The following is a 27,562-nucleotide window of genomic DNA, read 5'->3' as shown; positions in this document are numbered from 1 at the left end:
CCACTCCCCTTCTCCCTATACATGTGTCCCCCTCTACCCTTTTTTTATGTTCGCCGAGTGCGAATTCCTCTCCAGTGCACTCCCCCTCTCCAATGGTGGCCATTCTTTTGGATTTTTTGTTCCTTCATCGGATAGAGCGGCCAGTAGCGAGCTTTTCGAATACTTTGGGTGTGTGCTCAGGCTTTCGATGGTAATTCCGCGGAATTTCATCGTTAAGGGGTGTATCGAGTGAAGGAGATATTTCAGATATTTTAGGTGTACGGGGGCGCGGTGCGTGATCACGATGAATAAACATGACGGCACCGCGGCTTCTCTCGTTTTAAGTACGGCCCAAATGACATTCCCGATTAATAAGATCCATTCAATGTTAATGCGCTACGTGAGAGTGTATATATATATGCACGTGTGCACATGCACGAGATCGCGTTTGTTATTTGCAGAGGATTGTACCGGCTGTCATAATTCAACTTCCCGTCACGACTGATCCATTGTTTGGGAGTTTTATTTCTCATAAAAACGGGATAGCTCTGGTTTATCCTTCTTTCGACACAATGTAGATGGGTATCTCTCGGCGCGCGCGGACGGTACAATATCCCCGTACGAGCTTGTCTGCACTTTTTTTCAAACAACTACTGGAATCTTGCATATTTGAATCAATGTTTGTACTTTTTTTTTTAACTTACGTGAAAAAATGGTTATTATTTGCAACAGAGGCGTGGTAACAAAACTCACCTGCAACAGAATCATAAAAAAAAAAAACATTTGGATTAGTGCAGTTTTGTGTGAGATGTATAAATGCATGTTATGAATGATGATTGTAAGTATTGATACATTTTATTTTGTGGAAAAGAAGACACCAATGAGTGTATCTAAACAAAGCTTACTTTTTTCAAAGGCAAAACAAGCAAGTCAAGAGTTTGCGAGGGTGCCCGATCATCGTTGATCCTTTAGATTTAAGTCATAGATCTAGTTTTCCATGAATTAACAGGTGGACTAAGAAGAAATCGAAAGGGGCGTTTGATGCAGAGGTGAGATAAATTAACTCGAAGCATGAGGGAAAATGGAGAAATTAAAAAAAAATTGTCAAGCCGAGGAAGTTGAATGTACTAGGCAGGATTGTGGAGTGCGAGGGGGTGTCGGTACTGAATACCTGCGAGATAGCCAAGGTCGCAAACAGTGAAATAAAAAAATGAAAAAAAAGAGAAAATGGAGGGATGTACGTAAAAAGACACTATCATCGCTACGAGACATTTGAAAGTTATGTTGTCAGTAATAATGAATATCAAAGAAATTGTTGAGCTTTGTCGTGACAAGCTGCACGTGATACATAAAGTCATTTGGACTTTGGTTTAGAAATTTAATGTACCGACCAACTGTGGTATTAGTTCTTTGAAGATAGTTGAGTAATGGTTTCAAATGAACTTGAAATTCTCTATAATGACATCGTTATCCATTTTATTATCTTCAAACGCTTACACTTCCGGGTCTTGACAACAAAAATTCTGTGATAAATTGGATGTTATTTTAATGAGTGTTTATTTTTTCAAGTGACGTACCCTTGAACTCTATAATGTTTTCAAACAAACATTAAAACAATCAATCTTGGAACGTTGGAAAATTACTACCAATCGATAACGAATACATCATTATGATGTTAACAGGTTATTAATATTATTTCCATCGCTACAAGACTTCTTTTATTTGCGGGCTGCTAAAGTACACTCATCCTTGAATTTGTCTGTGATATTTCAAGATCCATTACTTTGTTTCTCATAATTGATGTAGAAGATAATTTTCATTTATGTTCATACATAATATACAAGTTAGTATTAAAATATGCTTATTTTTTCCTGCATTGGGGATTTCTTTAAATATCTCTTTATATTTAACATTGGCTCATCGGTTTTAGTGTCTACAAATCTTCGTTCCGTTTTGTATACAACATGTCATCCAGTTTATATTTAATTTCCATTATGATAATAAATCTCTATATTTATATCTGTGTATCTAATTTTGAGTCTCTACATTTTTAATTCTCGACTTGATCTACAGTTTTTAGAATTATTTTTAATGTAATTTTATTTTTTGTGTCACTGCACATATTACAACCTTTTGTCTCAGTTTCCACAACGTATCTCGCGTATACCTCTGTTTTCAGATCATTTTTGTGCATAATATCTATTTTAAAATGTGTCTTTCCTTTCCTATCTCGTTTCACGAATTCCCTCGAGATCACCGACTGTTATACATTTATACGTGTGTGTGACGTACGGTAGTATAGGTGAGACTCTACGCTTCCTCTCCTCAAACCTCGTAACGAGGGGCCCTAGGGCCAAGGGAAGGGAAGTGAGAGCAAGGAGAGAGTCTATTCGGGGAGTACACGACGAGCCTTTGAAGGGAACACACGCGCTACCTTGCCTATGATTTCGGTATCTTGAATAAAGCTCTTGAAGGAATCTGTGTTGATCATTCTCGCGAAGCACCTCCTTACCAATATCTTCCCTACGTAACATGTGTTTATTTTCGCAACTGCGCATTTCAATCAGTACATCTCTGTCTTTTATGTTTGTTCTTCGTTGTATCTCTGCCTCTGTTTCAATGTACTTTTCATAATGTATAACATTATCTTCACGTTTACGTTTTCTACTCTCTTTGGCATGGTTTTTGTTATCCATGATGGATTCTGATCAGAAAAACCACTCTATGAATGTATTAGAGAAAAAGACGATCGTGATATCCGTCACACGCATCTGTCTACGTAGAGATTGCTGAAATATCGATACGAACCAAGTATACATCTAAAAAAAAGGAGGGGGGGGGTGGAAGAAAAACGAAACGGAAGTAATAAAAAGGTCGTCGTCATAGTTGGTGTGACGGGGTATACTTACTGGTGGCTTTGTTTTGATCGAAAGGTGACTAGTAACCACTGCTGCTCTTCTCTTTCGCGCGTCTCTGGCTTATTCGCTGTACAGACTTCGATGTATAATATATAGGTACACGTTCTTTATACTCGTGCAGTGTATACGTGTGGACGGGGTCAAGGCCATTGGCCCCGTATACTCATTCGTTCGCTCGCTCCTTTTCTTGGCCGATCGACGCCCCCGCCGCGGAACTGCTGCTGCACGCACGATACTTAATCGTACGAAATGCACTTTTGCCGTTGCGCTTGCTTTCTCGATCCTTCCCTCCTGTATAAGCGTTCCTTTTGGCGCAGAGATTTTTCAAACCTCCTTTTTTTTTTTTTTTTTTTTTTCATCCCACTCCAAGGCATTACTGCTATTTCACGCGAGTGCACCTCGTGTAAGTGTACCACCGATGTTGGCGCGTGTTCCGGATCGAATCTAACCTCGTTTTAAATTTTCCCGAGGCGGTGAGAGCGCACGAGAGAAAGACAGGCCAAGAGAAGGGATTAGCGGTTCGCACGCGAGGTAGAGAGATGCAATGGTGTGCACTGCGGATATGAAAAACTATGTACAATGTATATACTCGTGCGTCAATTTTTCATCAGGACAATCCATCGAGAAACTCCCCCGTTACTTCCTATTCGTAATATTTTATACATAGTTAGCATAATTAAGCATGACACTGCTCGCTACAGAGCCCTGTGTGGTATATAGACTGTACGTTTGCAATGATGACCTGTAACGTTTCGAAAATTTTCAGATCAATGAATTATAATGGGGCGATAATTTGGACGATTTGTACGCAGGGAATTATCAATAACCAAGGTCATTTATGATAATGTTTTATCAAGTAAATGTATGGAATAGAAATCACGAGTTGATATAAAAAAAATAATTGAATAGTGTAAAAACTCCTTTTTCCAATGACATCATTAAGCAACAGCTTTGTTGGAGGAAAAAAATTAACTTTCACGCACTTATGATCCGCTAACTCTTAAAATTTGTATCAATTTCCAAGGTAATCGTTCTACCCTTTACTCGCCTAATCTCTATAGAATTTTTTCTAAAGTACATTGATTTTATTCGCGTCTTTCTCGAGTTTGGTGATTACAAATTATTAATCTGGTGCAAAATAACATACCCCAACCATATCTTAGCTTATCGTTGCAAACTTCGGAGGTATGTATGCATTTTTTCTAAACTAATTTGCAGGCTCGCCTATTACGGCAGAAGCAGAAAGTCAAGGCCACGCGGTCAATTGCCTCTCTCTCTACGACTGCACAACCGGCTGCCTCGTACATGCACGCACCGTATAAACGCAGGCACGCACGTTAGCTCCCCAGATAAGTACTTGTACGTAATTTTTTTTTTTTTTTTTTTTTTTTTCGCACTCAAACGCATATTTACTTACTTAAGACCCCAGCATTTTTATCGCGCTCAAACACGTGGAGGATTTTCGGACTGGTATAAAAGTTAAATTTTTTACGTTTCGTGTAAAAGATTACAATTTTTTTTATAGAAATCACAGGCTTTAAACGTTTCATTGGAGTAAAAACGTACATTTTGCGTACACCTTATTTCGCTATTTAAGAATGCCTCTCGTGTGTACGTCCTCCCCTAGCGAGGCTACTGCAATCAAATACGCTTCACTTGCGTTTGAAATTCATTAAATTTTCAATTTTTTGCCCAGTGCATGCGAGTACACGTTTTTGAGCAACTGAGCCGTGATCAAATTGAAAGTTTACGAAGCTATGAATTTCCGCCTCAGTTTGAGCTGTGATTTTTTTTTTTTTTTTTTTTCTTTGCAAGCGCATAAAAGTATACGACTACCGCGTTAAATGAAGATGAAATGCACAGCTACGAAGCGAAAAATAATGAAGCTCGAGCTGTTTTTAAATTTTTTTATTGTTACTCATCCAAAAATAAAATCGGGATGCCACTTATATCCCGTAAACTCTACTCTTATTGAACGTAAAAGATATTTTTACTTCGCGCAACTACTGTTGTACCCGAGCGAAGTAACAAAAATAGAGGAAAAAAACAAGTCAGTTCGCATTTCTTTTTGTTTCAACACAAATTCCTAAATTGCAAAAATAAAGCACCCAGCCATTCTTTCTCGCGTATTGTTCACGTGCTCCGATGAAAAAAAAATACACGCAAAGCTGTTTTTTTGTTGTTTTCGTGCAACTCGCTCGGCTATACAATATATATTCATCACCAGATAAATTAGTCAAATTATATATAAAAAAGCGAACAAAGAAAACAAACCCAGAGAGCGAGTGCGTTGTACCGTTTATTCCCAACGAGCTCCGAGCCGTTTTAGCAACCATCAATTAGCCAGATAAAACGCAGGGGCAGCAAAAGTAGTTCGAAAAAAAAAAAAAAAAAAATCAATCAACGCGCCGGTTGGGCCCCGCGATAATTCCTCACAACCAGATCCGCGCGCGCAAAGCGTCTCAATCGCGACACTTTTATTATTATTATTATTTTTTTTTTTTTTTTTTCACAAAACACCGCACGCGCGAGAGAGAAAGGCCAGAGATAAGACCATCAGCTGAGTCCGCGGCTTTCTTTTGGCATTCCTCGTAACGCGCGCGCGCGTCGTCGAAACGAGAGCAGATCCGCGTAAGCAGCTGTCGCTCGCGCGCCAAGTGAAGTCTAGGTTGCCTTGGTTGGGAAAGATTGAGCACTTGCCCGCTACAGTTGGGAGAAAAAAAATAAATAAAAAAATTAACATTCCGGACGACGAGAGGATACAGCGTCCTCTCCTCTGGCCGATCATCAAGTATAGTATAGGTGCGAATGGGCAAGCACAATGTATACACTTGGTCGTCCTCCACGGCCTTAACTCGGTGACTGGTTTGTGCGCACAAATCTCTCGCTACACGTGGCACTGCTCGAGCGTATACGACTAATAAGCGCGTTTGCTCTCCTACAATCTACATTACACTTTGCTACTTCTTCATTCTGGTCTCTGCTCCCTACTTGCGGTTAACCGTACGGATCATGCGTCTTTGTAAGCGAGTGTGCTCCGATGGGTAGAAAAATGGATGGAACGTGTGGCGCATTGCGAACTCTTGCGCGTAGCGAAGATCGTCAAAAAATTATAAAAAAAAACTTGCTAAAGCTCGGGTGGCGAGGTAGCGCCACGCTGGCAAGTTTAAAAAAAAGGGATGCTTGAATTTAATTTCAGTACTAACAATCGTTAATAGGGGCAAAGTGGAGAAGAGGGTGCTCAGTTCTGCACAATGAGTGTATACATATGCAGGTATAGAGCGTGTCTTGCTCGTGGAATGGGCGGACGACAATGGCTATCGATAGTTTGTTTTAACGTCGTTATACGTCCTTTGAAGCGACTGGTGCTCTCGTTCGGGGGCAGCTTTCTCTTGTTGCTGCACACACAAAGCGCATGTGTATATTATACACGCGAGTGCAGAACAGAGAGTTACAGGATGCGCATGGGATGAAACCACGCTTGGCTAGGAAATTTTGCGGAAATAGGATTAGCCATTGGTTTATGGATCGGCTGATTCTGCCGTTGCTGCTGCGGTATTGAGAAAATTGCGTTCGCGGGACTACGGAGTTTCCTCTCGTGTTATTGTGGTGATTTTATAATTTTATCGCGCTTTGGATGATACACGGCGCTCTACGTGGAATTACATTTATACGTATATGTACTTTACGGGGGTGGTTCCATCGGTTCATTTGTTTTTCTACGCTATGTCTACTCCAGTGTTTAACTTTTTAAAGTATACTTATTAGCCTTGAAAGTAATCTGCTGGCTTGATCAAATTTGTTTTTCTTTAATATTTACGAATAGAAAGTAGGTAAGCAGTTGCTCTCACTCAATTCATTGAATAAGGTGGATGAGAGAGTACCGAATTCGGAACGCATCATTTGCAATTTTGCGAAATTCCTCATCAATTGTTGTTTCGTTTCCAATGGATTTTGTTGGAACATGTTTCGACGTGTATAGCCACGTCACACTACTCTTGATTCACTTTCGGAGAACGTATCTAATAATATATAATATATGGCTCAAAGCTGTCCCATCTCTTGAAATATAAATGAATTTTTGGTACACCTGCATCTAAATGTATACATGCTTGCGCATATATATATACACATGTAAGTATAACTAAACTAAAAGCTCGGCAGATTTAGATGTTCAACGTGACAATAACATCGAAGGTAGAATGATGAGCAAACCTCGAACTTTAATATTAAATTTATAGTGTATATACCAAAGATCGTTTTAGCGAAAAACTACTTTTGGTGCGATAAGATGAAAATCTTTGAACGGTGCTTTCAAACGAAATAAAAGGGGAACAAACACTCACAAATTTTCAATAAAAAAAAAAAAAAAAAAAAAAAAAAAACAAGACAAATAACACCTCGTTGGGAAAGCTGTTGTTCGAGTTGAAACGAAGTAATTCACCTCGTTGGCTTTACCAAGAGTATAGCTACACTAGTGCACACGTATAACGACAACTTAATATTTAAACATTCAACACACCAACGATTTCCAAACGATAATTACGCTACAGCGATTCGTGCGGAGGGGCTGGGGATGCGTATATGTACGAGGTATGTATGTGTAATACGTTACTAATAACTACTGGTTTTCAAGGAGGTCGTTACACGAACAACGAGTACTCACTTCCGCTACAAAAAAAAAAGTTTAATGCACACTCGCGAAATGAGATATTATACATACCATACGTATCGCATATTATATACATTCAAAGCGAGCGAGTGAAATTCTATTCCTTTTTTTTTTCTTCCTCCTCGCGTTTGTAAGTAAATTGAGACTTTGTCTCAACGAGTCGACACAAGAAAAACCAAAAGAATCTATTACGAGCTCTTGTCGGGCGTGAAAAAAAAAAAAAAAAAAAAAAAAAAAAAAAAAACTAGATGCTTAAACCGCACTTTCCAATTGTATATTATGCTCTATCGAACGATTGATCAAGTCTCTCTATTCCAAAGTTGATCAACTTGTGCTGACCACTTGGTACATTCACTGGTTTCAAACTGTTTGGCAGATTTTGGCGCGCACCTATACGCGATATCATTGAAAGCGGTACTTTTATTGACCATCAGAAGATCTAGTTGACCGATGGATATTTTTTTTTTTTTTTTTACCGAAAGATTGGACATTGATCAGAAGAATCGTATCTCGGAACCATCAAACTACCACCACGTGGTAATAATCCGTTCTTCCAAGCTTTAACCCAATAGCCCCTCGATTCCACATACGCGGGGGACGTTAGCGAAAAAACCAGGCATATTGTTAGAATGTTGTGTAAAAAAACAACAAAAAACCATTAGCGCCGCCGAAGATCGATAAAGTTACGAATGGACGATAGAGAGCTGGAGGGGGGGGGAGAAAAATAGAAAAAAAAAGACACGAAAGAGCAAACGACCGGCTGCATACAGGTATATATATATATAAAATAATACAGCGAGAGAGGACGGAGGGGTCCTCGAAAGCGAGACGTAGATAGACGACAGAGGGAGAAAAAAAAGGAGGGCTATGGCAACGCCGAACGAACGAACGACGAGTCCAGAAGCGTCAGCCCGGCCGTCCTGCCGGAGCGTATAACACCGAGAGGTCATCGCCCGAACGATCTTTGGGTTTCCACCACCACCACCACCATCACCGTGGCTGCCACCACCGGCAGGCGCAGCAGTTTCATGCCATACCACCCCTTGTGTAACGCCATGGGCTCTCTCTCTCTCTCTCTCTGAGTGTACGTATGGACACACAGACTCGTACGTACACATGGCGCGAGACGTGCAGAGAGAGAGAGAGAGAGAGAGAGGGTTACACGTATTATATATATATAGGCACACATTACGCGCGCATAAGAGAGGGGTAGCGCGAACTTGGGCCGATCGACCGCGTATACGTATATATACGCGTCTACCCGCGCCTGGACTCCCCTCCATCGACTGTTACTTCTCTGCTGGTGGTGGCTCGCGTAACGGCGCTCCGATACCCTATACTCGGGAAAATTATATCGTCGTATACAATGGGAGGACCGAAGCTCGAAGACGACGACAAGTACAACGCAACGTCAAAAGAGCCCACGGGGACCCGGTCATTGTTGGGGCTGATCGAGCGAACAAGGGGTCGATTGGGAATATTGGGTTTGCGACGAGTTTGACTTGGGACATTTCGATTAGCGGGGACATTGTCGATGCAAGAGGGAGGCAAAGAGCTTTATTTTCCAAATCAATGGTAACTCCCTATTTGGACCTGAAAGTATACATGTTACCCCAGTGTATAACTGTGTATCGATATATATATATACACCTACTTCTAAATCAATTTTAATGCAGGTATAAAGCTCGGAAAATCCTTACCCTCACACGTATATATAAATATTTAAAAATATACGAATCGCCGATAAGGCGGTACGGAAGTACGTGCAAAGTATGCATGTACCCATACATTTATAAACGTCATTGGTAATCAGCGCGCCAGTCGTCATCTCGATAAGCATCTGTTTCTCGAAGCTTGAAAATTCCGCGCTAAAGCTTCGTACCATGTACTATGATTATAATTACACACTCGGCGATGGTAACACATTTATATTTATGGATGCGCGGCTGCATTTAAATGCACGAGAGTTAAATTTAATGCTACATTCCACCCGAGACGCTCAAGTGTATTATATTGTACAATGATGTCGCTCGGACGTTCAATATCATCGTCAAACGAAGCGACGGAGATTGCTTATCACGAGAAGAAATTCCGCGGCCTTGAAACCTTCGACTTTGCATATCCCTCGTATAAATACTTATATGTAGTGCTCGCGATGGAAAATACACTTGAAAGGGTGTATAGTGGGAGGTGGGAGGTGGGGGTGGAAACGGGGCCAAAAATGATAAAAAAAGAACAAGTATCGCGCGCGCTGCAGATAAGTAAGTGTATACGGCACCCAAAATTAGAACGCGCCTGGCTGTCATACACATACGACGGAACGAGGCTTCCTTGAGAGCACCTGCCGAGTGTGTACAGAGCACGAGACAAAGCTCTTCTTGTAGAAATCGTCAAGTGTGACACTGCACTTGTGTAGCCTATATGCTTGCTGGACCCAGAGCGTGTGCACTGTACCAGCTGGTTCTTTACTCGCAAGTAGATACATAAAATAATAATGAAAAAAAAAAAAAGCTACACAGTCGCCCGGATTGAGGAGAAGGAAAGAAAGCCCGCGGGCTATAGATAGCGTGTTACACACGATGAGTATGTCAAGTGCAATTAGAGCACTCGCTGCACTGGACCGACCTCTCTTATTATTATCATTGTTGCGAAAGAAGAACAAGAAGGGGTCATTTGCAAAGCCTAATTTTATACCTATAAGTATAACCGTGTATACATGCACGCGTGGAGGTAGCTCCTATATATATTCTATCTCGGAGGAGGAGAGCTTGCGGCGTCGGATGAAAGCTCTATAGGGTGTTTACGAAGCGAGACTTTGCCAACACATGTATATTATTTGGTTGTACGTAATATCGTGCACAGCTAAGCACCCTGATGATGATGATGATGATACGAGTTGATAATAAATAGATAGTTGTTTGGGCTTTATTTCCTCGTACTTAGGCTGTATAATTTCTAACATCTTTTAGCTGACATTTCTAATTCATCGGAACTGCCGTACCGAAAACGCATCCATGAGCCAAACTATAAGTTACGGGACTAAAAAAGTGATCATTATTGTTTTCGTACCGTTTCGCATAAATACTCCTTACAATTCAACCGAAGCACCTGTGGAAGAAGGGAAAATCGGCAAAAAAGACCGGGCATATATATACGTACAATCAATCGAGTAAAAAGGGGATGAAGCAGCACACATTGCGGGTTTCGGGCAGCCACCTATATAGTAACTATGTAGATACAACTCTCTCTCTCTCTCTCCATCTGAGCCGGCCCGAATAACGCACGGTAACATGCAAACACGAAAAACTAGCGCGTCCCGTGTAGCAATACGCACAAAGTAACGGAACGAGTTGGGCGTAGTTGTTGCTGGCAGTAGCAGCAGTGGAGACGGGAGACAATAGGAAAGGCCGTCGAAAACGTAAAGCGCAAAAGTAAGACAAACGAGGAAAGAGAGTGAGCGAGAGCAAGGACCGCAGACGGCCAGTATGGGCATCAGGGTCTACGAGAGAAAAAAAAAAAAAAAAAGAAAAAAAAAGAGTGAGCCAGCAAGAGGCACAGGGCCTGTTTCGGGGGGCTAAAAGCATTGGCGAGAGCAACCCTCGTCGGCTCTCCTCCCTTCCAAGCTCTGCACGCTGCACACACACACACACACGTACGGTAAGAGAGAGAGAGAGAGAGAGAGCTTTCCAAAAGGGGAGGCCGAGGGAACGAGCGAGCAAGACAGGAGAACCTACGCGTTATTGAGCGGGCATTTCCCACAAAGCGCAGACGAGGGCAACCACCCCGCGCCGCAACGCGCCCGCCCTACTCGTACATACTGCTTCTTGCCTCCTCGCTCCCTCTTTCGGACTTGGCCGTCGTCACGCTCGTCTTATTCCGTGTGTCCTTTTCACTCGAACGCATCTTTTATTTCCCACCCCCCCCCCTCCCTATTTGATTTTTACAGCTGTTTCACTGATTTCTCTTTTCTTATTTCCTCTCTCCTCCATGCGCCTCTGCTTTTATTTTTTTACAGGCTGTCTGATTCGCGTGCACGGCTTTTACGATTCGCGCGCCTGTGTCTATATATAAAATTAAAAAAAAAAACTTCTCTTCGCGTGTGGTTCTCTCTCACTCATTTTCGCTTTTTTATTCCTTTCTCGAGAGCGCGATGGGACTGTTTGGGTCACCCCCCTCCCCACCATAGAAAAGGGGCCGCCACCTGTGAAATATAAGCGGAAATTACACTCCGCGCTGGGAAATTTTGGAGATTTCCAAAAGAGCTTTTTACGTCTGTGTGTCGACGATTCGTGCGGTTTTTTTTTTTTTTTTTTTTTTTTTTCTTCAAACTTGCCAAACTTCGCTTTGCTTTAGGGATACGTTTGAATCTTCGTAAATGTCGTGGCTCCTTCCAACTGTTTTTGAACCAACAATATAATCACGGGTTCACGGTCACTGCACGGAATTGGATTGTCATTATTGTTGAAATCTCGAAAGACACGACGATAAATGCATCAAGAATTTTTACAAAACATTGCAAATCCAATCTTACAATAAATACGAGCGTAAGAAGTGCATGCACTGAGAGAAAAAAAAATACAATAAAAATTACTGTGCTGGAATGGTAATCTGGTGTCATTCCGTTGTCTAGGGACCTTTGTACTAGTGGCAACTTAATTTTTACCATATTCTGGACAGTAATTTTTAATGTACAAATAGTAAAAACCACTGTACCAAACATAAAAAATTATTGTTCTATAAAGTCTCTAGAAGACCGAACACCACCAGATTACCATTCCAGCACAGTAATTTTTATTATATTTTTTCCTCTCAGTGTGACCAACGGAAAGTTCAGGCGCTTGTGTACGAAAGCACCGGCCTGTAGCAAACTTGCAAGAAAGAGAAAATTCCTCTTCTCTGCTTGCGCACGCGGCTTCAATGGTCCCGACGCTCTCCTCCCATCTCTTTCTCTTAAAAAAGATAAACCGGCACTTCGGAAGGAGCGTCCCTGACGGCGGAGCGCAACAGTCTTCACATCCGGTTATCGCGCGCACTCGTTTCTCCGTCCCGTCTTTCGGAGGGTGCGCCGTTCCGCTCGTTTATCCAGCCACCCGTATACTCTCCAATTATATCATCATCAGAGAGAGACACAGCTCCCCTTTCCACGCACGACGCTGCTTAGCTTTTCGACGTTTTCATAATCCCTCCGCACGCCAGTCGTCCAATCATTTGCGCGACCTTTCCACAGATTTAAATACATATTTTTCATTTTGTTCATCAAACTCGCTGCGATTGCGCGAGAAATTTTGGTTTTGATTGTTTTTCATGATTTACGTTTATGCTTTTTTTTTTTTTTTCTCTTTATTCGAGCATATGCTCTTAAATATTGATGTTTTCCTTGGACCATTTATGCCATGACTGTACTTAGAGACATATAAGTCATAATCGAAGGCTACTGAAACATGGGGAGTACAGTTACGGAAATTAAAAATATCCGATTACCATATGGGAAGGGCGTATTTCGAGGTACGAAGAAAAAGGTACAATTAAATGGCACAGTTTTAGACTGCAGTGCAAGTAAAATTTCGACGATGGCGTATTAGATATGCGGCGTAATTGATCGAAATTGACGCGACGAGGCGTGAGATGTCGGAGAGCTCCTCCCCACGGAGCAATTTAATAGAGGGGAGAGACGGTGTCGTTGATTAACAGATGTGATAATATGTATATTATTGTGAAAATTGACGAAATTTCAACAAGGTAAGTACTCATAGATTCGATGAGAGAGTCTTTTGGAATATCTGTGGGATGAACATAAATAAGTATATATTCTCGTTGTTTGAAAGACATTTGAAAATGCATAAATTTCAAGTAAAAAGAGCCTCTCGAATCAATAAAAGAGCCCATCGCAAGCTCCCCGCATCATCAATGCACAGCCAACAATAACGCACATCCCATTATGAGGTACGCAACAACGAAGGGGTAGATGCACACACAAGAAGGGATGAGTAGACGCGCGCGCAAAATCTCGCAGCCTCGAAGAAAGGGGGAGGAGAAGAAGAAGAAGAAGCAGAGGTACGGCGGAGAAACGAACGCGTATCGATTTCTCCCAAAGCGAGCCCGTGCACGCCGAGACTGTATGTATAGTTGCCGCAGGATCGGAACAGCGCCTGCGGATACGAGCTTTTCCCCACTCTGTCTTCTTTCGCGAAGTACAACACTCGACAGTGTGTATACATATATAGATCGGCCGTGTGGGTGGGGAAGGACGAGAAGCCCGCGCCCACGCGACGACGGCGATGACGAAAGGAGCAGTGAGCTAGTGACGCAATTCGTGTACACCATCATCCCTCGCTGTCGCACTTCTTACTAAAATTTTTGCCAGGGTGGCAGGGTTTCCCGAGGTGAGGTATTATATATACTCCCGTGAGACGAACCGGTATATTTTTTCGTGATTAATTTGACGTCTCACTCCATAGGTGTACATCCCACTCTGTCTGTCCCTTTGATTCGAGGTGAACTCGAGTGGGCACTGTAAGTTTGACGTGTACCGTGGCATAGAGACGAAACCCCGCCGTGCTGATAATTATAGAGTGTGTAGGGCTTTTCCAGGGGAGTCGACCCTCCTACAATGTGTTACAGCGCGATACTTTGGTCCATTTGCCGGTTCGATCTTTGTTTTCCCTATGCTTCTCGATTTTTTAAATTTTCTTCTAATTGCCCCGTCCCTTCTAACTCCATCCGTCTGTCTTTTGCATTCCGCGTCTCTCTGTACTCTTTTCATCGTTCGGTCCTTTTTTTCCTCCTCATCATCTCTCGCGTCTCTCGCTCTACGATTTTCCTTTCCTTTTCTTTTTTTTTTTTTTTTTTTCCACCTCCTCGACTATAATTGTATCTGTTGTGCTTTTTTTTAATGAATTTTAATTCTATAGATGATTCAATGATCTAAACTATATATTGTCCCAACATGGAGTGGTCCCTTATACATCCATACGGTCCTCGATGCCCTTCACATCCGTCTTTACGGCATATATATTTCCCTTGTGCGTGGACGCAGCATCAGCTCTGCTTCCGTCACCAAACTTCCTTCTCTCTCTCTCTCTCGCGGTCCATATATAGTGAAAAGTATAGCTGCGGCAGCCTCGTCGTGCCGCTGCATTTTGATGTATACACGCCTCGGCTGTACAATAAACGTCCTAGTAGGTACCGGTGTTTCGAACGTCTTTTCTCAACTCTCCGTCCATCCGCCCTTTTTCGGGCTCAATCGCGCGAGTGTGTGCGTGCAGTCCTATATCTGTCCCCCGATTTCCGCTCTTCCTTCCTTCATGTGCGTACACATCCACACCTACAGTCCTTCCGAAACATCTCAAATGCATATACGTATACATATATATACAATATGTGGTACACTGGTGATTGAGAAGCCATTGACCCGAAAGCTGTACTGCGCAAGTTTGCGCCAAAAAGCACTACGTCTTCTGTATACCCATACCCCCTTTGGGTGTATATATATAACCTCGTTTTACGGGGCAGCAGGCAGACTTTTTCACTTTAAACCATTTTAAATTTTTCTTTCTTTCCTTTTTTTTTTCGATTCAAGGATCCGATGGTTGATTACAAATTTTGTTTCACGATAAAAAAAAAAAAAAAAGCAAAAAGAATTCACGGTCCATTAAAAAGTTAGGTACAATCTCCCCCGTATTGTCCGCAGGATAAAAGAGATTATCGGTTTTTTCGTTGTCGCAAAACGAGGGTTTGAAAGTGGACAGGGCTTCGGTTTAATTTTGAATTTCGGGATTCAAACAACCGGAGTGTAAAGCAGTCGGTGCTCGAATAATTGACCCAGACGGGAGTAATTTTACACATAATTTAGCGAATTTTTCATTTTCACGTTTTCAAAAAGGACGTCCAATTGCTGTGTTCTGCAGCTTTTCGTTTAATTTTACCAAAAAAAAAAAAAAAAAAAACCAACTCTACACTTTTTTTTTCCTTCTTCTAATTTATTTGATAATGCACTCTCGCGAGCGTATGCACACTACACTGTTTAAATATTTCATTCAGAGGATTTGCTCAAAAGACCGGCTACATTTACCTCTTTTGAAATTTTTTTTTATATTTTCCAAGAGACGTGAAACTTACCGTGTTCACTTTGAAAGATCCATTACGACTACACTTTTTTTTTTCTAGTTGGCAACGTTGCGGGACTTTGCCCAAAGTGCCATTATCCCTCGTACCATCTTTATTAAAAGCTTCGGTATGTAGGGTAATGAGAGATTCCACGGAAATAATCTTGAAGAAAAAAAAATTCAATGAAGTAACGGAAGCTGGCGAACCTTGTGTCCACTTTGAGAGGGAAAAGGGCCAATTTTCGGTGCACCGTAGTGCGAGAGCAAATTCACATATAAATTTTAACTTGCAAGTACTTCGGGATATTTATACACTTTACAAGTAAGAAACACACACGAACACATGCTGAACAAAAAAAAAAAATCGAGGGAGCAACAACATCACGATTATTCATTGACGGCCCTATACAGCTGTAGCTTTCATGAAAAAAAAAAGAGAGAACGCGTCAATGGTCTGTTGGGCGTCTATATACGTATAGTTACGAGTTTGCGCGTATAGGTCGGGGGAGTCTGGAGTTGATCTTCGTAGCTTGTATGGATGTATAGGTGCGTAGAGAAAGAAGATAAATCAAAGCAACATCGACACCGGAAATCCCTTAACTCTGCGGATGGGGGAGAGAGACGGGGGCAACCAAACGAGACTGTCAATCGCCAGGAGTCGTTATATATATATACGCGTCGCTTGCCGTACAGTTACGTATACACGGATAAAACATATACCTATGCTTCGTAAGAGACGTAAGTACTTACGGATATATCGGTTGAGTATATAGATCCACATATGTCGTGGCTGCATTTGCAAACGGCGAAATTCAAGTATTACATAAACATTACATAAAAATATGACAACAAACAACCTTTGAACAAAGTTGTGTGTGTTCATTTGTTACAAGATAATTTAAGCGTTCAAACTTTCGCGGTTCGCGAATCAAGCCACGACTATAGCGTACACGGATGAAAACAATTATATTGTTATATATTGTAACACCTTCGCTGTGCGTTCTACTGACTTCGTTCATCATTTTCCGAGGTGATCGTGAACCTCGCAACTAAAATTCCTTTTTTTGAATTTTACTACAATTCAATACATCCAATGAAGAATCATAATTATGAAATCAGTATAATTTTAAAAACTTGACCGTAAGCCTTGATTGAAGAAAAAAAAAAAAAAAAAAAAGAAAGTTTTTTGTAACCATCTTGTGTTTTTGAAATCATTACACCAAGTAAACTGACAAACAATTACAACATTTTTTTATTGTTTGAACAATGAAAATAATTTTGATTATCGATTTTCAAAACGTCAATAGAGTAATAAAAAAAGTGTAAGATGAAAAAAAAAGTATGCAAAAAAAATTAAAAAATAATTGATAATTTCTATCACTGTAAGCCAACCTTTATCTTTAAACGAGTATATCTATATATAAAGATAGCAGACATAGTCGTGTGGTCGGTGGAGTACGGAGCAGTACACGTGTGATTGTGGAGCACGTAACAGCAATCAGAGTTGCGTTGTTGATTAAAAAATGGCAGAGTCGACGGCAAGTGACGCGATTACAGAAGATACGTCAAACAAAAGACCCCAATTTGGAAATCGCACCTTGGGCGAGGACGACAATGTTTTTCAACACAACGCCTGGTGATTTATCTCAACGCTTGACTACTCTAACCTCAAAACTTTGCAGCTGATATTTGTTTACATATCTTGTTGATTTGCATTCGCTGGTTATGTGCTTTGAAATTTACGTGTTTTGCCTTGGTCTGATTGAAATTTTTTTTTTTTTTTTCCACCAAGCATACGACGTATTGGAAATTTAAAAATCATTTTATACACCACTAGCCAAGTTTTCATGTTTTTTTTTTTTTTGTTGTATAAACTCATTATGTTGTATGATGACAGGGACAATGTTGTTTGGGACAAAGAACAGGAAAAAGTGGCTCAGCACAAGGTAGAGGAAAATTCAACAGTGTTGGCATCCGAAGAAGAAATTGCTAAATATGAATCGGAAGCTGACAAGTACTGGGATAAATTTTATGGTATCCATCAGAACAGGTTGGTGTAACTTAGCTTGTCAATTGATGACTTTTTCAAACAAAATTACAGTAACAAGTATGATTATCAATTGGATAGGTTTTTTAAAGACAGACATTGGCTTTTCACCGAATTTCCGGAACTAGCACCCAATGACGTCAAACAGGATAAATGCAGACCTATCAGAGTATTACCAGAATCACAAAGTGATGATGTGGTTCAAGAGAACAGTTTGGAAAGTATTAAATCTTCTCACAGAATCTTTGAGATAGGCTGTGGGGTAGGAAACACAGTATTTCCCTTATTGTTGTACAACAATGATCCAGATTTATTTGTGTACTGTTGTGATTTTTCATCCCTGGCCATTGATATTTTACGACAGAGTAAAGAGTATGATGAAAACAGGTACGAGTCACTTAAGAATTCAAATTAAAATTGGAAAAAATGTATGTTTGTTGGTTTTTTTTACAGATGTAAAGCGTTCGTTCTTGATGCTACTCAAGAAGACTGGAATCCACCGTTTGAAGAGAACAGTTTGGATATTATCATCATGATATTTGTTTTGTCATCCATTCATCCGAACAAGTACGTGTATTACTTAATGTACCATCATAACTCTAAATTTCATTTAAGCTACATCTTTACGGTATTCTATTTGACAGAATGAAACACGTGGTAAAGCAAATTCATCGTTATTTAAAGCCAGGAGGATTAGTTTTATTTCGAGATTACGGTAGATACGACTTGGCTCAGCTAAGGTTTAAAAAAGGCCGATGTTTAGCTGAAAATTTCTACGTGAGGGGCGATGGAACGCGCGTCTATTTCTTTACACAAGGTAGTTGAAAGTTCACAAATATTATTCACGAATTGGCATATATAGGTACTGAATATTCTTGAATTTCATTGCAGATGATATCCGAGATCTTTTTATCGGCTGTGGATTCAGTGAAGTTCAAAATCTCGTCGACCGAAGATTGCAAGTCAACCGTGGTCGACAATTGCAAATGTATCGCGTGTGGGTGCAATGTAAATACAGAAAATTACCCTAATCAATACTTAATGTTTTTTTTTACGTTGAAAAGTTTTCACAATAAATTGTACATAATATTTACAACTCTGTACATTAATTATTTATCAAACTACGCTCTAACAACGCGAATACACTATTGTTAATATTGCAAAATGTAAAAATAGTAACTCGAACAAGCGAAAAGTTCACTTCTCGGCGCTATAAAATTGCAAGCATAAACGTAACGGGCGAGCAAACAAAAGCTCTCGACCGCAGAGTCGTGATGTAGGTATCGTGAGGCGAGTTTAATTTTACATATGACGCGAAACCAGTTAATATTCTGTATTTCGTTCGCTTGTAGTGACAGACAGTAATCGCGAATGCCACGTTTGGCGGCATGTATAAGTGGGACAGTAAAATTCAGCCAATTCATCCAAAATCAATGTCCACAGTCGTGATAAGAGAGTGGATGAAACTTAATCTGTTTTATTGTTCGTAACACACAAGTTATAAAAAAAATTATGCCAGGCAGTGTAAGTGGGGGTCCTCCACCACCTTAGCGTGATAAGAAATCATTTTTTTGTTCCATTACGTATTTATAAATACTATTGAATACGAATGTACTGACATGCCAAACGCGTGGGGTGGGGCCAATATTGCACCGGACAATTTCACCTCCATCTTTGAGTGATAAATTTATGAGCATACATTAAAATTATGTTTTACATGCGATGCAGTAGGGATATCAATTTAAAAAAAAAATCATTTTCACGTATAGAGGTTGAATCCACGTCGAAATAGCGGTTATTTGCAAATAGGACTACATTGAAGGTAAACTTGTGTACAGCAATATTACCAGCTAATTTCAGTAGCAATTATTTTTTTAAACTTTGAGAAAATGGACGACGATTATATTAATATCATACATCGGTAAATATGAAATAAACCAAACAAAAAGTACAGTTCGTCTCACACTTGCAAACAAAAGCTCTCGATCGCACAGTCGTAAAGGAAAAATCGGCAATCAACCGGCACTTCCTATTTTCCTAAAAAATTGTACTTCTCCTACGAATCCTCGGTCATGTATTTTTTTTTTCTTTTCACACGCAAGCAAGCACGTCCATTGTAATACACACACATCAGGTGCAATAAAAATCCGAGCAAACACAAGCTACGTAACCAAGTGTGCTCTAACGACCGCTAATCCGTCCATACGGCGAGAGCTTTCATCATCATCATCGTTGTCGAGAGCCAAGCAGAATTCTGATTGTACATACCACCTCTACGTCGGAAAATCACCCAGCTTTGCGCGCCAAAGTCAGCGTCTGCAGAGACAATGCTCGCAACTTCATGCAGAGATAATATACTTAAGGTCTCGCAATTGCTCGGCCGGCTGACAGTCGCTGGTCGGCCCCCACGCGCGCGCGCGTCTACATCATCCGGTATCGCTTACACTTACCGGTCTTTATTGTCATTCGCGAGTGCAGGTGCACTTTTCATACAAAAAAACATTACAAAATTACTTTCTCTATTACGGTTTCATCCGCAAAAACGAACAACATAGTAGGTACGTCTACTTGCACCCTACATCCGTCGTGCAACCAGTTCGACCATGGCCGATAGCAATTCCATACAACTCACCAGTGTGGTAAGCTCAAGGGTGGTATAGGTATACATGCATCCTGTAGGTAACAAACTTTTGCACGACGGCGTGTACAACATTCCCGAAATTTTGGATCTCCGGTGAGCTCAACAGTTACAGACAGTTTTGTACGTGGCGTGTTTTGTGGAATCTATGGAAATCTATTCGAGGGTTTCGTCGCGCATTTGTGGTGGTTATAATCATTATTGTTTTGCTTTTGATTTTCTGGATTTCAGAAACGGAATACCGTGCATGCATCAGCTGAATGAGAAAAGCGAGACAAAAGGACATGTAGAATAACGTTTTGTAAACTTTGTACAAGCACGTACAGTAGTAGAGTACATTTTCACGAACGTTACTAAACTGTGCTCATCATAATAATGTTAAATTAAATTGAAAAACGTCAAGGAGTGGAATTCATTTTTTTCGATGTCGTTGTATTATCCGTGAGATTAGAGCCTCGTGTTTTAAAAAAACACAGAAAAAAAGTCATTATTCAAGCTCAGCGCGTTCTTCGAGCAGTCGTGCGAATTTATACTTTTGAAATCTATTAGAATCAAATTAGATCAATTGAAGTATAGGCGGATGACGTGCATGTATCGGCGCGCCGTTGTCAACGAAGTGGCAAATGCACGCGATGCTCCCTCCAGTAGCGCGTTTAGTTGACAAAATCTATCGGCGATCAATGGGTAATTAATTAAAATGTTAATCGCACGAGTCGTTTAATTGCGACGCTAATCGTATATACTTAGAGTTGTTCGTTTTATGCTTGATAAAATTCCATCGAGTTTTTCTTTTACCGTGTCCTGGAGTTTATCTAATGAAAGAAAAATTAAGGATGATTTTTTAAATAACATTACTATTCACTGGATAATTTACTGAAATGGAATTGCCTCCTGATGAATTTTGGTGTACAAACAGCAATATAGCCATTGTCTTGAACTAAAGCAAAACAAACTAAACTAATTTCCATTAACGACTTCGTGTTACAAATGAATAAATTAACAAAGAACTTCCTCATAAGAACCACCAACAAATATGATTTTACAAACGTCTTGAAACTATTTTGCGATACAAACACCAAAAGAGTTTTGTCTTTGCCTCTCGAGGACATGGCCACAGCATTAGATCTCGAAAATTGAAGTAACTGTTTACACGAGAAGATGATACTCGAAGCGAGAGTTGATTAACAGCGAGCCAATACCATCATATGTTTACTTTAATTATACGCGCTAGTTCGGGCTTGGCTGCAATCTACATGGTATACCTCGTACATACGACGAGTTTTCCAATTAGGTTTTCGCGATAAATTCTCACGTGCCCGCGCGAGCGTAATGTAAACCACAAAGTAAAGTCATGAGAAGCGAATTTTTTTTTTCACACGCGATTATTATACGATCAATCGAGAGGAATACCTTCTACATCCGGTTTTAAATCCAGAATTTTCGTTCACGAGGAAAATTTTACTAACCACAGGATGGCAGAAAAAAAAATAAACAAACGAAATAGGTCGTTGCATGTGACTTTTGTCAAGAGTGGAGAAAAGTTTTTAATTTAATTTAAATGATTTAGTCTTTCTCTCTAACTTAAAATTGGAAACCTCTTTGGGCCTATGTGTGACTAGTAAAATTTACAGATTACATACATTTTTTTTTGTTTATTTATACATTATCTTTTGTTTGCAACATATATTCCTGTGTATTCCTGACGTTGAGTTATCAAAAAATGATAAATTTTTTTTGGTTCCAAGACTTAATGAACATTAAAAATAGATAACACAATGTATTTTACCTGGTATTCTTCTAATAGATAATGACAGTATCGATGCCTTGGTCTAACTCAAAATTATTTTCTTGGAGATAATTTTGAGTGAGCGCTATCTTTGACCGAGGTATCAATATTGAGTTAGAGGATTAATTAAAACAGAAAATAATGTGAAATGTTTACCATTAAATTTATGTACATCACAATTACATACAAATGTAGTTTTTGCAGCTGCCTTTTTTCCAAAGATTCAATTCAATACTCTCGCGTTTTGTATACAAATGCGCGAATTTGTTTTCAATCCTGTAAATTTGTACACCCTTCAAAAGTATAGTTAATTTTTCAAAAGATGGATTTTTTTTTAAAAACCTAGCACCATTTTCGAGATTCTATCTGTAATAGAATATCCATGCGAAGTAAAACAGCATTTCTCACAATTAAGTACATTAAAAATGGAAATCGCAAAAAAACAATGGGCAACTAAAAGCGCATAGAGATGTATTGATTTTCTTAATTCAGATAGCGACTTCAACTTCATATCTAGTAATTAGTAAGACAGTTACTGAGATTTAAAAAAAAAAAAAAAAAAAAAAAAGAATAAATGAAGAAATTAATTTTTCATGATGTTCAAACTAGAATATTGAGGAGAACTGGAGTAAAAATGGCGAAGCCAATGTGAATCAGGGTAAGGAACAGAATCGGAAGACAGACATCACATACGGGATCGACGATGTCCCGCCATGGTACCTCTGCCTCTTCATGGCACTGCAGGTGAGCTGCTTTATTAAAATTATATTCGAAACAATTAACTGACTGGCGAAACAAAGAGTTCTACAATACATGAGTTATTCCAGTTGTATAACTGATTTTGTACACTACTGGTTTAGATAATTTTTAATATCGAATATTCAACTCTAACAGAAGAAGAGCCTGCTCGGCGAATTTTCGTAAAATGAGGGTGAATTGTGATTTTCAGCATTACTTGACGATGATCGGTGCCATAGTTTCCATACCTTTCATCCTAACACCAGCTCTTTGTATGGCCGAAGATGATCCCGCCCGCAGTCACATCATCTCAACCATGATATTTGTCACGGGCATCGTCACTTTTTTACAGACTACGATAGGGTGCAGGTAAAAATAAAAAAGTTTTTGCTCCGCATCTTCATGAACAGCAGTGACAGACTAAAGTATATAAGTGTAGGGCTACAATCGTTCGTGTCGTCGATTATGCACGTGGAATGACAAAAATTACGCACCTTTAGCTTAAATTGTAAAAAGTTTAATTAATTTTTGTAATCCTGAGAAATCGGTCCAATTTATCTGTAACGTTTCGCGGTTCAGAATTAAGACTCGGTTACTGTTCGCTTTATCTGCAGCATCGACATTTGTTTGTAAAGTGATCTCAAAAGCAATTCAAATCCGTCCAGCTAATTGAAGCTAATTGCTCGAGAAAAAAAAAAATTGCAATTTATCGGGTAACATGTGTAGAAAAAAAAAGCTTATACTTTCACAAAATTGTTAAAAAAATGCTTCTAAATTACAATCGTCTATCTTACGAGGTAAAAAAGTAATAATTACGCAAGCTAAAACTCATATATTATTTATTCACGTCACCGACGAGGTATACAGTCAATTATTTGTTCAACTGCCAATGTGTTAAGGTAAATTTAGAATCAACTTTACAATTGATTACACGCGTCAAAAAGTTATCATTGATTATCGCCTTTCAATAAGCGCGAGCCAATAAAAAAACGACAAAAGCCTGCCGGTGTTGTATTCATTCATCTGCATGTACATTGTGCACGTATAGGTATAGTGAAACGATATAAGATAAATTGGAAGTTATCGATTCGATTCCCCAACCGATAATGCGGGCGTAAACCATTGATGGAGCAAAGTTTTCTGGCTGTAAAATTATATACACTACAGATGAACGAATGAATTTTCTAGTTTTTTTTTTTTTTTTTTTTTTTTTGTTCTTGCACAGTATGATAGGTATTTACAGAAGTTTATACGGTGCACAAGAGAATACAAAAAGTTGAGCTCTCGCGCGCGAAGTCGTAAAATTTTCGCTCGATGTTTCCTTTGCGGTAGGTAATCAATTTGTGAAAAAAATAAGCAGCACAATTATCTGATCGCGAGAGGTATTGCAGGTTTTTATTTTTAATAGATAGCCATACAATGTTGATTTATTGATGGTGCACGCCATCAAATATCAGAAACTTACCTCTCTACCTATCTATTTTTCGCTCAAGGTGTTGAATTAGATTACAAAATGTTGTATTATCTAGTTGGATAAAATTTTTTCAAACATAAAGAAATAAATTTCAGTCCTTTAGTTGTTCTCTATTTTTTCAAGACTTCCACTGGTGCAAGGGGGTACAATATCGTTCTTGGTACCAACGCTTGCAATTTTGAATTTACCACAGTGGAAGTGTCCCGAAGCTTCGATTCTGGAGGCAAAATCGGCCGAGGAACGGACCGAATTGTGGCAAGTGAGAATGCGAGAGCTTTCAGGTGCTATCGCCGTTTCTGCACTTTTTCAAGTTATAGTTGGATACGGAGGTATTTTGCAACTATTTGGGATGTCTAATCGATTACAATTTCATTGGTTGTTACAAATGACAAATCAATTGTTCTAGGTATCATTGGGTATTTGTTAAAGTACATTACTCCTTTGACGATTGTGCCGACAGTTTCGTTGGTTGGACTGTCATTGTTTGAAAATGCATCAGAAGCTGCTTCAAAACACTGGGGCATTGCAGCAGGGTATGTATTTTACATATGGGTGGAAGAGACAAGTTATCTCAAAAATACATTATGAATATAATCGTGTCATGTTTGTAGCACCATTATAATGTTGACCCTATACTCTCAAGTATTAGTCAACATTAACGTCCCTATACCAGTATACAAGAAGGGGCAGGGCCTCAGAATCTCTTGGTTTGCTTTGTTTAAGCTTTTTCCGGTAAGTCGATCTCAAATTTACAGTTTATTTACTTTGCCAAGTAATTTAAAACAACAACATACAACGTAAAAAAGATGAATCAATTGTAAAAATGAAATTTTGATGAATAATCATGTGACGTTTTTCAAGGTACTACTTACCATTGTTGTCATGTGGATTATCTGTGCCATTTTGACTATTACTGATGCTTTACCACCAGGCCATCCAGGAAGAGCAGACACGAAATTAAATATTATCAATCAATCGCCTTGGTTTAGAATTCCTTATCCTGGACAATGGGGTACTCCAACTGTTACTCTATCTGGAGTGCTTGGTATGCTTGCTGGTGTATTGGCATGTACAGTAGAGTCCATCAGTTATTATCCAACAACTTCAAGAATGTGTGGTATCTGTCAACAAAATTCAGTTGAATTAATGAATCATATCAATAATACTCTCTAGCTTAATATGCAATGATTTGATTCAACAAGTAATTTCATCATACAATTTTACAGGAGCACCACCACCACCAGTTCATGCCATCAATAGAGGAATCGGGATGGAAGGACTTGGAACAATACTGGCAGGGCTTTGGGGAAGTGGTAATGGCACCAATACTTTTGGAGAGAACGTAGGTACCATAGGTGAGTTGGTTTATTAAATTCTATCAAAAAAAGATATAAAAGATATTTAGGATACGTTGCAACCGTCTTAAATTTCACATAGGTGTAACCAAAGTTGGGAGTCGTAGAGTGATACAGTGGGCTTGTGTACTGATGATTTTGCAAGGTGTGATCTGTAAATTTGGAGCAGTTTTTATTATAATTCCTGAACCAATAGTTGGTGGAATATTTTGCATAATGTTTGGAATGATAGCTGCTTTTGGTACGACTTAAAAATTTCACTCATAACTTCAAAACACTACAAACAAAACAATATGAACATGATTGTTTTTCTACAGGTTTTTCTGCTCTCCAGTATATCAATTTGAATTCTGCTCGAAACTTGTACATCCTTGGATTCTCTGTTTTCTTTCCTCTGGTAATTTAAAATTGAAACTCTATTCGATAACCAGAGATACAATTTTGTATTTTCCTTACAGGTACTTTCAAAATGGATGATAAAAAATCCCACCGCTATAAACACCGGAAACGAAGTAGTCGATAGCGTTCTCACGGTACTCTTAAGCACAACAATTTTAGTTGGAGGATTCTTAGGATGCTTCCTGGACAACATAATACCTGGTAAGCAACATTAAACTGCTGATAAAACGTTTATGATAAAAACTGATGTAAAAAAAAAAAACGCGTCTACAGGAACGGACGAAGAGAGAGGCCTCGACGCCTGGGCCAAGGAAATGGAGTTAAACTTTGAGGTGGCTGAAGACGAAGTGGGTGGCCCTAAGACCGAGTACGCGTACAACACTTTCGATCTGCCTTTTGGCATGAGCGTTCTGAGACGGTAATACAATGCTCGTATAAGTAAAGAGAATTAAGATGTCCGCCGGGGTGGAGAAAGATACCCTAAGTGTGTAATTTTGAGTCACGATTGTTTGTGTTACACGTAGGTGGAAGTGGACATCGTACTTACCGTTTTCGCCGACCTACAGACCAAGGCCATGTTGTTGGGGACTCCGTGCCAAAAACAATTAAAAGAAGATGAGATATGTGCGCAATGAAATTATATGCGGGAGATTGGTGTGTATATATGTAGTGGTATGTAGGTATTATGCCGAAAGATTGTTGATGTCGCCGCCGCTGCCACCGGGTTACCAACAACACCACAAGCACCAGTGTATATATTACCACCACACCTTTATCGTCTCTTTTCTTCGAAAATAATGTCCAATTCGAAATGACGTAGGAGGTGCTCCGATTTGTACGTCACATCAAGCTTACATGTATATATATATATGTAGGATGAAAGTCCTCGAACTCTTCCTTCACGGATGAACTATCTCGTTAAACACGTAGCGTTTCCCGATAATTATCCCGTACTTGAACTTCCGTATAGGTACTCAAGTATTCCCTTTTACAAACACAACCGTCAACACTGTACCGTTTATATCTTTTTTACTCTACTTCGATTTGTTCGGATGTTGAATAGAAAAGGAGAGCAACAAAAACAATGGTTTGCGGGGTGGAAGCGAATAATATCACGTCGCTGTTTTTACATGTACTTACAAACTGGACAACTTTTCGCAGCACAAATAACAACAACGATTCCTCCGCCTCACTCCTTTACATCTATGCTTATTCTCAAATTCCCCGAAATTCCCTTCAATCTCTCACCACCGCGGCACCGCCATTGCCTCTTTTATCCAACCAGCGCGGGGCGAAGGGGAAGGATTCGACGCTCCCTCGGCTCCCTCCGGCCGCTGCGCCCCTTTGATCGATATATTACCACTTATAGAAATATGTATATATATATATGTATTAAATCACATCTCGACCTTGCGATTTTCGATACGTAGTAGCTCATTTGAATTTTCTTA

At 39.7% G+C, this 27,562-nt stretch overlaps 2 protein-coding genes and 1 long non-coding RNA gene across 3 annotated transcripts; 2 read left to right on the top strand and 1 right to left on the bottom strand.

Annotated features, from left to right (window-relative positions):
* Positions 1-692: 692 nt before the first annotated feature.
* Positions 693-27,418, bottom strand: LOC149374520 (uncharacterized). The gene is made up of 3 exons (XR_016293095.1): positions 26,659-27,418; positions 25,230-25,478; positions 693-732 (listed from the first exon to the last, which is right to left on the bottom strand). It is a non-coding gene; the product is annotated as an uncharacterized LOC149374520 (long non-coding RNA).
* On the top strand, positions 17,141-18,790 carry Mettl2 (methyltransferase-like protein). Its single transcript, XM_014348013.2, has 6 exons — positions 17,141-17,310; positions 17,572-17,724; positions 17,803-18,108; positions 18,175-18,288; positions 18,366-18,538; positions 18,613-18,790. The coding sequence occupies exons 1-6, from the start codon at positions 17,198-17,200 to the stop codon at positions 18,750-18,752; spliced, it is 999 nt and encodes a 332-aa protein (XP_014203499.2). The 5' UTR covers positions 17,141-17,197; the 3' UTR covers positions 18,753-18,790.
* On the top strand, positions 20,300-26,781 carry LOC106635849 (solute carrier family 23 member 2). The gene is made up of 13 exons (XM_014348001.2): positions 20,300-20,360; positions 22,755-22,889; positions 23,095-23,252; positions 24,481-24,686; positions 24,764-24,890; positions 24,969-25,089; positions 25,219-25,474; positions 25,584-25,712; positions 25,795-25,953; positions 26,030-26,109; positions 26,171-26,312; positions 26,385-26,529; positions 26,636-26,781. Exons 1-13 carry the CDS (start codon positions 20,325-20,327, stop codon positions 26,718-26,720), a joined length of 1,779 nt encoding a protein of 592 aa, XP_014203487.2. The 5' UTR covers positions 20,300-20,324; the 3' UTR covers positions 26,721-26,781.
* Positions 27,419-27,562: the final 144 nt, after the last annotated feature.

The sequence above is a fragment of the Copidosoma floridanum genome, unplaced genomic scaffold, assembly GCF_036245765.1.
Source record: "Copidosoma floridanum isolate Cflo_tuat_1 unplaced genomic scaffold, Cflo_Japanese_pri ptg000019l, whole genome shotgun sequence".
Lineage (NCBI taxonomy): Eukaryota > Metazoa > Arthropoda > Insecta > Hymenoptera > Encyrtidae > Copidosoma > Copidosoma floridanum.
The sequence above is the reverse complement of the archived record's forward strand: the minus strand, read 5'-3'. Positions and strand labels throughout refer to the sequence as shown.

Coding starts and splice junctions, on each gene's coding strand:
- Mettl2 (XM_014348013.2), top strand. CDS start 17,198: ATGGCAGAGTCGACGGCAAGTGACGCGATTACAGAAGATACGTCAAAC. Junction 17,311..17,571: donor GTTTTTCAACACAACGCCTG/GTGATTTATCTC, acceptor GTATGATGACAG/GGACAATGTTGTTTGGGACA. Junction 18,109..18,174: donor AAAGAGTATGATGAAAACAG/GTACGAGTCACT, acceptor TTTTTTTTACAG/ATGTAAAGCGTTCGTTCTTG.
- LOC106635849 (XM_014348001.2), top strand. CDS start 20,325: ATGGCCGATAGCAATTCCATACAACTCACCAGTGTG. Junction 20,361..22,754: donor CCATACAACTCACCAGTGTG/GTAAGCTCAAGG, acceptor TGTTCAAACTAG/AATATTGAGGAGAACTGGAG. Junction 25,713..25,794: donor AGAGAACGTAGGTACCATAG/GTGAGTTGGTTT, acceptor AATTTCACATAG/GTGTAACCAAAGTTGGGAGT.